The sequence below is a fragment of the Camelus bactrianus genome, chromosome 2 (assembly GCF_048773025.1).
Source record: "Camelus bactrianus isolate YW-2024 breed Bactrian camel chromosome 2, ASM4877302v1, whole genome shotgun sequence".
NCBI classification, from domain to species: Eukaryota; Metazoa; Chordata; class Mammalia; order Artiodactyla; family Camelidae; genus Camelus; species Camelus bactrianus.
Genome location: NC_133540.1, coordinates 64,222,329 through 64,235,133, shown reverse-complemented (window position 1 = coordinate 64,235,133; position 12,805 = coordinate 64,222,329). Strand labels below are relative to the sequence as shown.

At 41.3% G+C, this 12,805-nt stretch overlaps 1 protein-coding gene across 2 annotated transcripts in view; it reads right to left on the bottom strand.

Annotated features, from left to right (window-relative positions):
• SLC39A8 (solute carrier family 39 member 8) overlaps positions 1-10,800 on the bottom strand; it is a 66,238-nt gene extending 55,438 nt beyond the window's left edge. The window contains exons 1-2 of one of the 2 annotated variants that reach the window (XM_010953587.3): positions 10,647-10,800; positions 9,723-10,198 (exon numbers count right to left, since the gene is read on the bottom strand). In XM_010953587.3, the coding sequence (XP_010951889.2) occupies positions 9,723-9,941 (219 nt within the window). In that variant the 5' untranslated portion in view covers positions 9,942-10,198; positions 10,647-10,800. Of the gene's footprint in view, positions 1-9,722; positions 10,199-10,639 lie in introns of both variants that reach the window. The other variant, XM_074343212.1, reaches the window with a different exon arrangement.
• Between the last annotated feature and the right edge of the window lie 2,005 nt (positions 10,801-12,805).

Genomic DNA, 12,805 nt, shown 5'->3' with positions numbered 1-12,805 from the left:
ATGCATGCCTAGAGCACTTAGCCAAGGAAATTAAGAGAATGCACGGGACGGTATATAAGAAGGTACTGAGCACAACGCCTGGCACATGATAAGTACTCCGTAAACGTTAACTATCACTCCTATTAGGATGGGACCTGCTTCTCTGCTAGAGTGAAGGCTCTACCTGAACGTTTACTTAAATGGCATTCATCCCAAGATTAGGGACGGAGCCAGTGTCTAGACTTTCTCATTAATATGTGTAGGTAAAGTAACCAAAGAACGTACTGAGAACCCTGCTCCTAAAGAAAACTGTAAAGCATTGTGATTTCACATACAAACTCAAGTATCTGGAGTCCTCAACAGCTTGCATCCCTTAACAAAAGGATTTGTGTTTTCTAGTATATACATTCTATATATGTGTGTGTGTGTATGTATACACACACACACACACACATATATATATAAAAAGCAGGGTGTGTTACCTACCTCAGAGTCGGTACACTCACTTTACCATTCCCTCTCATCTGAAGTTCGGGCTGACTTCTCCTCCCCTGTCCCTGAAGAGACACATCCCTCACTCCCACAGTGAGAACAAAGTGGCCCCTGTTCTCTTACCTGCCTGCTACCCAAGGTCGGCTGAACGTGGGGGCCCCAGATTCTTTGGGCTTGTAAAACCCACACAGAGTTCCTGAGGTAAATCTAAATTTAAAACCACAATTACACCCATTTCTATAAGTATAATATGGACTTTCAACCATTCACATTTTGGTATTGATGTAAACTTTGGACAAAAACAATGAAAACAGAGCCAACCCCTAAGTACAGCCTCAGACGTTTTCCAGAGAAGAGGGAACGTTCATCATCCCAGTGCATACTGAAACACTCAGATTATTTCATTAGTCTCTGCACCAAAGGTTTACATTTTCAGGAATTTATGACTACTGCTTGATAAAAGGGAAGCAGAGGCAATTAGTAAAAGCTTTTCTCAGGATGTGAGTCACCATGGAAACTAGCATTGAAACCAAAGTCACTGGACTGACGTATTTCTCGCTGAATTTTTACTTCATTAATCCTTGCTGTCTTTTTATAGCAGCACTTTCCTCTAAGGTAACTGACTCTAAGGTGCTCAAGCCTCCAGTGAGAGAGAGTTTTGTTGAGGATAGTTAAGCTATTGTTAAGCCCTAACAACCAACAAAGTATCATAATGACGATAGTAACTATTCATTGAGCATGTAGTTTGAGCCAGATATGAAGCTAAGTATTTTACATGCATTGTCTTATTTTTCACTTACTACATGAAGTAATACAGATAATGGGTAAAAATTCCTTACTTGTTTGAGTTACTATATATAACGCACTAAATATGTAAGTGCCTGAAACACAGGGGATGCTCAGTAACAGTTATTGTTCATACTGTTTTTAGTTCACAACTATCCTATAAGTAAGGTTCATTTTTTTCAGTTCACAGATGTGAAAACTAAGGATTAAGGATGGTTCAAGCCACCTGCCTGTGATTGCCCAGCTAGTATGGGACAGACTTAGAATTTCAGCCCAGGTCTGTTTGACTCTGAGGCCAAACTGCTACCCATTACGTTGTGTTTTCTTAGAGACCTCAGAAGCCTACTGAACACATCACTGACAACTATATTATTTTTGAACTAGGTTCATAGAACCAGAGCCTTAGAGGCCTTATCAATGCTCACTTGGATGTTTTCTCTAAGTATTAAGTTATTTTTAAAAGGTCAAGGTATTAAAAATATTTGGACTTGGAAGGCATAATACTACTTTTCAGGTTAACACCTTTGATCTAGATTCACAGGTTTTTGTCTTTGTTCTCCTTAAACTTCAGGCCAAGGGAAACAACGGAGGAGCTTTGGAAGGAGACGGAAACCAAATTAAACAAGGCTCCTTCTGAAGACTCTCTATGTTCCCAAAACCCATTATCACAAGGGTAATTCAATGATAGTTTCATTTCTTTACAAAATACATCTCAAGACTCAGCAAACTCATTGGTCTCCTGAAACAGACACCTGGGAGTAGTTTGAGAATAAACTGACTTGTTTCAATTACGATCAGGAATCTACTGATACCTGGAGCTGGAAATGGGAACACCCTCAGAAAACTAGAAAACAGTTTCTTAGGTTGTCGAGAGCTTAGCAACATTCTTTAAATGATCCTAATGTCAACTGTGTGCACTTAGTAATATGTACAGTCCCTTGAGGAAATGCCACTCTGAATCCAAGTAACTGGCAAACTTTTATTACCAAACACGTTAAGCTGCCCTCACTACGGGGTTGCTTTTCTTTTCCCTGAGGAATGTCAATCTTTCTCAATCTTTCAGGCTTACTTTCCTTGCCTATTTACATTCCTGTTTTTCTCTTCTGACCCCTACTACTGCCAGAAGAAATGGGTAACATAGAGGATTCAAATGTATATTAAGTTTTTTCGATTGAAAAATAGTTGACTTACAATTTGTTAGTTTCTGGTGTAGAGCATAATGATTCAGTTATACATATATCTAGATTCCTTTTCATATTCGTTTCCATTATAGGTCATTACAAGGTATTAAATTTAGTTCCCTGCACTATACAGTAGAACCTTGTTATCAATTTCATATATAGTATATACAGAAGTATACAGAATCCTGAATACATATCCTAAATGTATACTAAATTTAAAGGAAAAAAACCTTAAACTACAGTTGTAGCTGAAAAGCAATAGGATTTTTTATGATGGGGAAATGAAGTTCCTGCCCGTCAGCATCTCCCAAAGTGGGCACCGTCAGGAAACAGAAATACGGTGTGAAGCCGGGAAAGCACAGAAACTGCCAATCTCCCACTCAGCTACTCGACTTTGAACATCCCTAGAGAGAAATAAACATCTATCTCAGTTAAGGGGAAAAGTTTGCCTCTTCTTCTCCTGGTACCTCGGGAGAGAGCTCAAATTACCCCCTAGCAGCAATGACTTACTCAGAGTTAGTTATTCTGTCAGAGAAGAGCACCCCTGTTACCGTGCTCTGCCCACCTATTCTCCCTGCTCACTGCTTCAGCTCATTCCCCAGTGCCTATGCACAAACCTCCTTCTCCAGGCTTGTGCTGTCAGCAATGCAGTTGCTTCACAGGCATGAAAAGGGAGGACTTCCAGGATTAAGAGGTACAAATGATTATGTATAAAATAAGCTACAAGAATATACTATACAACACAGGGAAGAGAGCCAATATTTTATAATAACTATAAACCTTTAAAAACTGCAAATCACTATATTGTACACCTGTAACTTTTATAATATTGTACATCAACTATACTTCAATAAAAAAGAAAAACAATAGCTAATTAACATGTAAAAAAAAATCTACCAGAAAGAACATGGGGCAATTAAAAAAAAAAAAAAAAAAAGGAGGACTTACACTCTAGTCTGCCAGAAGAGAGTGAATTCATTGGCAGAATCCTTTTAGAGTAAAAAGGAGAACAGGACTGAAACTTTGAATACTAGACATGGGTATTTCTCCCATATCTGAAGTCTGTCCATAGGAAAAAGAACAATTTGATTAATATGCCTTTCTCCATGAAAACTTCTGAAACTCAGAATCAGGAAAACTATTGTTGCTGAAATATTTTCTCTGAGAAAAATTCAGTACATAAGAAAAATTAAAAGAAAACTTCAGTCTATAAAAGGGAATTCATGTAACCTACAGGAAAACCCAACTTGTAATCAATAGCACAGACACTTTTGGCACAAGTAGATGTTCAGCCAAGAAGTCTTTTACAAACTAAACCAAATAAGCAAAATTCTCCGAAAGGAGACTTGACTGATGGGTAACTCCTCCACGAGGTGTTTCCCAAAAGGCTTGCTTAGCCTTCTAACCAGTAACACGTGCTGTCACTGTATTTATCTGGCAGTTAATAGCCCTCAGCTTTATGATATGTCTTATAAGATTTGTTTCAGTCATTACTTAACTGCTGCAGTTTTGCCTTGCACACTTTTCACAAGTTTCCATCTTATTTCTTAATTCGATTATAATCTCTCTGAGGACAAGGACCTGTCATCGTCACTGTGCCTTCTGTAGTCTTAGCACTGTTCCCTTAACATAACTAAGCAATGGAGCCAGACAAGTGATTGACTGATGATTAGTAACTTCTACCCATAGTTCAAAATCTGCGGTAACAGTTGCCTTGCCTAGAGACAGTATGACTTTCTAAACTTTAATTCAAAAAGTCCACTACAGCACAGTGTTTAGGATTGCCTGAGGTTTGACCACTTATTGCATGATTTTGGTCTAGTTCCTTAATCTTTTGGCACCATATTCTTCTCTTGTGTAAAATTAATAATGGTATCTTTATCATAGGATTGTTATGATTTTGAAATGTGATAATACAAATAAATTGGTTGAGAGTTATGTGACATAGTAAAAGACCAATAAATCCTAGATATAATAATTTTTTAATTTTTAAAATTTTTTATTGAAGTATGGTCAGTTTACAATGTTTTGTCAATTTCTGGTGTACAGTGTAGTAGTTCAGTCATACATATGCCTACATATATTTGTTTTCACATTCTTTTTCATTATAGGTTATTACAAGGTATTGAATATAGTTTCTTGTTCTATATAATATCACTTATATGTGGACTCTAAAAAAATAGAACACACATGAACTTATTCACAAAACAGAAATAGATATAATTATTTTTGTCATGCACAAAAGAGCTCAAGTGATTCCTTGGAATGGCTAAAGATGCAAGTTTGGGAATTCAAGATAGAAAAAATGACGGGTCTGTTCTCATGTGGATCCCAATCATCCCTGGCATGGAAGCAAACTAAGCTCTTGACATCATAGTCAAATGAATTGTGAGTGTCTCTCATTTTCCCAAAACCTCTTGGAAACAATGACACACTGTACACGGTCAACTTAAATGAGAGTGATGTAATGGATCAGAATAGGTCTACTGTCTTGAAGGAAAAGCCACCAGGGACCACAGCACAACCTAGCCCTTCAGTCCTGCCCTTCCAAACAGTTCCTCACCTGAACAAGGAGGCTGGAAGATTTACCCCACCATTTCTCAGAACATAAAGGCAAAAAACCAAAACAAAAAAACAAACAAAAACAGAGAGAGAGAGAAGATGCTCTTTCTCTCCTCTGTCCATGGTCAGTGCTTCCAAAAACCTCCATCATCTAATCCACTATTACCCCCATCCCAGGAAGAAAGTACAATGGACAACAAGCTATGCATACATGTATGTAATGACCACACACACACACACACACACACACACGCTCTTTGCTCGAGACCACTAGCCTGGCCCTCCACTGAAATAAGCCAAGAGTTACCGCCTCTCACTGGACCAGAAACGAATGAAAGGAAAAATCTAACAATAGCTAAATAACTACCACAAGCAAAAGACTGAAGCAGAAAATATCTTTTGTGGGGCTTTTGTGCCTACTCTTCAGTCATGCCTGCTCTTCCAGAAGAAGGCAGAGCCTTTATGCTACCTCTCAAGTCCAGATTCAAGCAATCATTACATCTCAAACAAACCACTGCAGTTTCCTCCTTAGCTCCAGTCTCGACCCACTCTGACACATTTCACTCTCTCACGCAGATGAATTTTCTAAAATACAAATCTGATCCCTTTCCACTTTTGTTTGAAATTCCTTAATCAGATATATCATTCTACTGCACATTATAGTTACATGTGCATATGTTATACGTCCACCTATAAACTGTAAAGTCATGTGAGGGACAAATCACCTTACTCAGATTAAACAATTCACACTCACTCATTTGAAAAATATATAATAAATACATGTTATGTACCAGGCACTATAGTAGCCCCTAGAGAGATGCATCAGACCATTCCCTTCAATTCGTTTAAAAGCGTGTAAGGGGGTTGGGGGCCATATAAACAGAAAATTGTAATACATATAAAATTACATATTATAATATAATTGCAATATGTAATATGTCGTGATTGCACAGGCACCAATTAATCTAGGATTACATAGAAGGGGCTCCTACTAAATCCTTGAGCAGACTAAGAAAGGATTCTCAGAAGAGGTAATGTCTAAACTGATACCTGAAGTGCAAGCAGGTGCATATGGAGAACCAGGAACAACAGGTGGTCCATTAGGACTGGAGTAGGAGCGAAGGATAAGGCTTGAGAAATATACAGGAACCAGATCAATAAAAGGCTTAAGCCACATTAAACTGTTTGAAGTTTATCTTGAAGGCATTTAATTGTTTTAATAAAAACTGGCCACTCTAATTAAAGTATAGTCGTTATTTGAAATATTTGTTGAAGTGAAGAGCTAAGTGTGATTAGCATAATAAAAAAAAGTTTCAGGAATTCAAAAAAAAGAGAAATCAGCAAATCAGTGCTGGTGGTGATGCCCCAGAAAGGTTTTATGGAGGAGTTTAGCTGGGCTTTTAAAAATTTAAGATTTTGATAGGGGGCTTCCAGGAAAAGTGGGACAGTCCAGTTGGAAACAGGAAGGGTGCAAGAAACATAATGAGGTAACAAGTGGTTGAGTAGAAGTATAAGGTGAATTCAGAGAAGAGTGAATAGTATTGTTTGACAAGTGCGAGGTCTGGACAGGTAGGTTGACATCCCAGGATCAACCCTGAGATGCAGGGCCTGAATGCCAGGCCCCAGATTTAGACTTCACCAGCCAAAAGACAATTCTAAAGGAGGAGGAGGTCTGGGGGAGGTCTGAAAGAAGAGAGGCATTCTCCAAGGACTCCTTTAGGAAAACTGAAAACAAACTGAAAGAGACTTAAAAACAAGGTTCAGGCAACCAGGTGATAGAAATGTGAAAGAAAAAAAAAAGATATAGGAGATGTGCTGCAAGATACCTACTAAAAGAACAACAGGTTGGGTGACGGTGAGAAACAAAGGTTGCCTCCTGTGCCAACCTACCACACCCGCACCCACATCTCCAGCACCCCCACTAACCCTCTCCGGGAGACCAATTTATCTGAATGGGGGCATTTCCCGCAGCTTAATGTGATAGCTTGGAGAATGAGGATCTTCCTTGTTATCAAGCTGTTTAACATATGGGTCTACACGGAAGAACTTGGAGATAAGGTGTTTTGAAGAGGAAATAAAGAGAGAAGAAAAAAAACACCTGGAGAATGATAAAGGAGCATATGAACAAACTAAGGGTGGCACTGAGCCCTTTCTTAAATCCCCTAAGTTAGTCGCCCAGGCTCTCCGCTCAGGGGGGCTTTCTTTTGTACTCTGGAAACGCCCTGCAATAGACCAGACTTACACCCAGTCTCGGGCCCCAGAGGCCCACTTGGCTAAAAGAGCTCCCTCCTCCCGCTTCTCCAGGCTGCCTCTTCTACCTGCGCTTTGTACCCTCAGAAACCATAAGAAGCAGAACAATAAACTCAATTATTCTGCTGTCTCCAGTTTGAACTCAGATCACCTTGCTCTCTCAAAGCAACAAGTTAACTTACTAGTACTTAGGCACACTGAAAAAATATTAGGAAACCTTCCAAAATTATCTAAATTTTGTAGTACCATAGTCTTATCACCTGGGAAAAGCTGACCTCAGCCTTCACGCAAAGGAATAATGTTATTTGTAAATAGACCTCATGGGAGATTCAATAAATGGCCCAGAGAAGTAAGTTCTATTTTTTCAAATGTTTTCAAAGTTAGAAAATCATATATATTATTACTCTATTTTGTTGTAGGTGAGGAAACTGAAGTTGTATTCTTTAAGATATGGAGATATTAATGGCCCTAAATTTTACTCCAGACTGGATGGTTTCCTGCTGGAGCAGATATAAATGCTAGCAAATTAATAGATTCTTCTGGAGTAGCATTTCATTTGACATCATTTAACCGACAATTGTTGTTTTAATCACGACGTTTTAAAACATCAAACGTTTGCTAAGTCTGATTAAGTGATAAATTTTCCTTGGCTTCCCTTTGTTTCCAAAGTAATTATGGACTTCTTCCCATCCTTTTTGATGCCCACAGAGGCCATAATAAAGGTAGTTAAATATAAAAACATAAGAATGAGAGACAAACATATAATTTACCTACTGAGGTATCCTACTTACTCATAAACTGGGAATCACATTGCTAATAAACAACCAATTTTCCTAAATAATTTAGGTGTATTTTCCAGTGTCTCTGCCAAGGTGTGGCTCAGAAGTCTTTTTTCCCCTTATAATTCATCAACAGTGCAAGATAAGGAGATAATTTAAGTCAAGACAATATGTGGGCTACAGATATGCAGCTGCAAGTCAAGTCCCCAAGCTTCTTTCCAAGCGTAGACTGCCCCTGCCTAGAAAGGCTTTCGTCAGCGTAGCTGTTTCCCCTCAGTTGAAGGGACTGCAACTAGACAGAAACTGCTTAGGAAGTTGTTTCTTTTATTTTATTTTCTAAAGTATCAATATATTATGGCGTCAGTACAGTTTTTCCAGCATATCATTTCCTAGACATTAAACCAACTGTAATGTCAGTCAGAACTGGATCTATAGTTAGTTAACTAAAGAACATGCCTAAGAGGACCACATGGCCCTTCTAGAGCCATATTCCATGCCATCAGAAACTTATACTTCTTGAATACTGTATGTTTTAATTGAGATAAGATATTTCTAACACAAAGAATGCCAAACTATAATGTTATTAGCAAAGAATGTATCTGGTTAAAGTTTCCCTAACTGTAATGTAAGGTCAGATACACTGGGAAATGCTTCATTTCCAACAATGGAGTATAATATTCAGCATTTCCCAAGCATCCTGGACCACGAAAACTTTTTGTAGCACAAACTAACATTGCCCAGAAGTGACTAAACAATAGGGAAAATACTGCATACTGCCATTCATCATCAGTTGTCAACGGCACAAAAGCAGAAGAAAAAAAAAATCAAAGCACTGAGTTTTTAAAAGTAGAGAGGAGTTCTGGGAAGGATGCTGAAAGTACATTTTGCCTACTTCACAAAGAACTACCACAGAATATTCATTACAGAAGTAACTAGGGAATCTATAATATGATCATTTTTGGAGTTTATTGACAGATAAGATCTTAATTGCTCCTAGGTAACTCACAGCGGTCCTTAAATCCTAGGAATTACCAAATGCCTAGATAATTCTGTTTACATGTACTGAGATAGATTTTTTTTAATGTTGAGTGAATATTAAAATCAAACCCTTGACGTGACAGATGACTGAAAACTACGGCTCTAAACGCAGTTCGGCCACCAACAGGATGTGTGACATTGGCCTCAAGGTTCCCTTAGTCTCTCTATCTCTGTAAATAGGCCCTTCAGCCTAAATGCCTTCTGTAACGTACACCAGAAAAAAAAAAAAAAAAAAACTACAGTATATCTCGTTGGCACCGAGTAACTGTTAACGAGGGTGGCATGTGAGCCTCTGTCTGCTGAGAAAACTTCAGTACACCATTCTTACCTAAAATGCATCTCTTAAAGTGCTTCCCGCCCTCAACTACTTCGTAAACTTTTCTATAAAATGTTATAATCACTAGCGTCTGGCCGCTCAGCTCATCAAGCATAAATCTGCGATTTCTGGCTCCCTCAACACCGCCAGCCCTTGAACCCTGCCTGACTAGAAAGCCGGGTCTAGTGAAAAGCAAGGACCACCAATCAGCTTCCGCCTCACACTTGAAAAACGTAACGAAATTCTTCCTCCTGCACTTCTCCCCCAATAAACAGCGTTCGTGTGCAAATGGACGTCTCCGGACACCCCGCGGGGAAGGGCGGCCTGCCCGAGCCTTACCTGGTTGAAGTGCAGCTGCCCGGGCTCCGGGGCGCCCTCCACGTGGGCGGCTCCCAGCTGCTCCAACAGGCGCCCGAGCTGCGCCGCCGACAGGCTCCGGTTCGCGCCGAACACCCTCAGCACATCCTCGCTGAAGGCGAGCCCGGGCCCCGCCGCCGCCTCTCCGAGGCCGGCAGCCGCCAGCAGTAGGAGCCCAGCCACCGCCCGGCCCGGGGCCATCCTGGCCGGGGCTGCCCGTCGAGGGCCGGAAAAGGACTGGAGCACACAAGGGACGCGCCAGGCGCACCGGCGTGGGTGCCCAAGGACGCGCGGGTCAGGCGTCGGCGTCGGTCCGAGTCAGCGGTGGCGCGGTGCGCCCCTGGTCCTCCGCCGCCTTGGAAAGAGCAGCCGCCCGCGACCTGCCGGGCATTGAAGTGGCGGTGCAGCCGGGGGTGTGGAGCGATAGACAGAGAGGGCCCCCGGGCCTCCTGGAGAGCCTGAGATAAAGAGGACAAAGGGGGACAGAGATAAAGGCCACCGGGCCACCCGCTGGCCGGCCCCGGGAGCACTGTGAGGCCGGAGCCCTCGAACGCCCGGCCGGGCAAGGGGCCAACTGCCCCGGAGCCGGGTTTGCAAACGTCCCAGGATTAGCGTACAGAGTGATGACACATGCTCCTTCCGGATATGAAGCCCCAAACCACGCCACTTCTTAGGGAGAACTAAAACCTTACTGGCTGTAGAACCCCACCTCCTCTTCCTTTCTTTCTGCTGCATTCCCGCAGAGCAAACTTAGAAGGGGTGAGACGTGCAGTCCCCGAGGAGCTGCAGGAAATGGCCCTTTGGGGTCCTGAAGTTTGAGCGTCTAAACGAGACCCTTCCTTTCCCAGATCTCTTCTCTCAATTGGCAAGCTAGTGGGTTAGCTAGCCTGCTAACTAACCTCTCACCTCGCCTGTTTGTTTCTGCGTCTATGTCCACGTGAATCAGTCTCTCAATCTCTCTCTCTGTTTCTCTGTCTCTCTCTCAACACTATCTCTGGCAAATCCGCTGTGAAACTCCGAGATCCGGCCCGGCGCTCTTTACAGATAACAGGAGGAGGACCCTGTCCCCGCCTCCCTGCAGCACGTGGTGACACACTCCCCAGCCTGAACTACCGCGCGCGTCCACGCCGGGGCGCACAGCCGCTGGCCTTTGCTCTTGGCTCTCTCTGTGCCCTCCCACCCTCAGCCGAGCCGGCTCCCCACCCTCATCCCCAGGGGTTACCTGAATGCCACCTCCTTGTCGATATCCCTACCCTCCATTCTGGTCTGGTGGTCTCTTTGTTACCTTGTTGAAACCAGTTTCCTGAAATAGAGTCTGGAGCCCTTTGCATTGTCTAAGAGAATAGCAGGAATTGCTTTTTTGTCTTACTAGTCAGGAGAAAAAGGAAACCAAATCTGTAGCGTTGGTGGCAAGCTAACTGAGCCAGCACGGCTCAAGCTGGCCCTTCCTGACGCCACACAGGATATCCGCAGATCAGAATCAATGTTTGTTTGTTCAGATGAGGGTTCAAGAAAAGCTGACTTAGGTGTGTGGTCAACAAGTTTGTGCAAAGTGAATGCGGTGTTTAGGGGCAAAGGTTGTGTCTGGTGGCTGTTAACTGTCCAGAAACAAAGTGAAACCACGATTCACTGTTACAGGGCTAAAGACAAGAGGAATTCAAAGTTTTGTTCTTGGGTTACATGGGGTAGAGAGCACAGTCCCCTAAAACAGCACATTTTAAAAGAGACACTAAGTCCAGACAAGGGGCTGGGAAAGAATCTCATTTCCCATAAGGAACTGTGATGATGGAAGAAAGAGACAGGGAGAGAAAATTCCAGAAGGATGAGGCTCTAGGGGCACATAACTGAAGGGGTGTCATGTTAAGAGGGTTTAACTGTATTCTAACTACAGAGGGCAGAAAGTAGAAGTAACAAGGCAAAGTTACCAAGAGGAAGGTTTTTGCAGAAAGTAAGGCACAGCTGCTTTGGGAGGTAGTGATTTCCCCATGATTGAAGGTGATTCAAACCCATGGGTGTGTAGTAGAAGGATTCCTGTCTTCGAGAGAGATCAATAAACTGATCTTGATGGTGTGTGTATTTGTTTAAAAAAAAAAAAAGCAAACAGACTCACAGACATAGAAAATAAACTTATGGTTACTTAGGGGGAAAGGAGTAAGGAAGGGATAAACTGGGAGATCTGGATTTGCAGATACACACTACTGTATATAAAATAGATAAACAGCAAGGTCCTACTGTAGAGTACAGGGAGCCATATTCAATAGCTTGTAGTAACCTATAATGAAAAAGCATATGAAAACGAATATATGTATGTATATATATGACTGAAACATGCTGTACACCAGAAACTGACACAACATTGTGAACTGACTATACTTCAATTAATAAATCTATGTATTGTTGATATTAATTTACAAAATAATATTGGTGCAAAAAGGAGAAATATTTTACCCAAAGGCCAGAAGTAAGTTCATGTCACACTTAAGCTCTTAAATTACACAGTTGATGGGATCACTTCAAGATTTTTCTTGAGTTCTTAAATATGGTCTGTTGCCTGTTTTTCCTTTTGGCCCCAGAAACTCAAGATGATTCTTGGAAATCAATGAACATTCTAATGGTTCGTCTACACCCAACAAGCTGTACATTGCCAACTTGAACTGCAGTGTTGAGAAGTTGATAAGATATTTGACTTTCCACAAATGGTTAATGGATTTCAAGTAATACAAATTTTATATTGTAGATTTTTAAAATAAAATTTTATTTATCAGCCATTCGTGTATATATATTTTGCCAGTCCCTCAACCCCACAAGACAATAAATAGTAAAATAAATGATAATCAACCTGCTAGGAAACTTTACCAAAAACAGTTAACATAATGTAAGCACTCAATTAAAAGAGAGTATTCAGACAATTATAAGCTACTAACTACCAAATTGGTGAGGCCGGGTCTAAATCTCCACTCTGATGGAACATATTCACCAAAGCGCTACTCAGACAATGTTTTAGGGCCCAAAATATAGCATTCTACCAGCAATATCATTACTGAAGGAAAGGACTTCCAATTTAA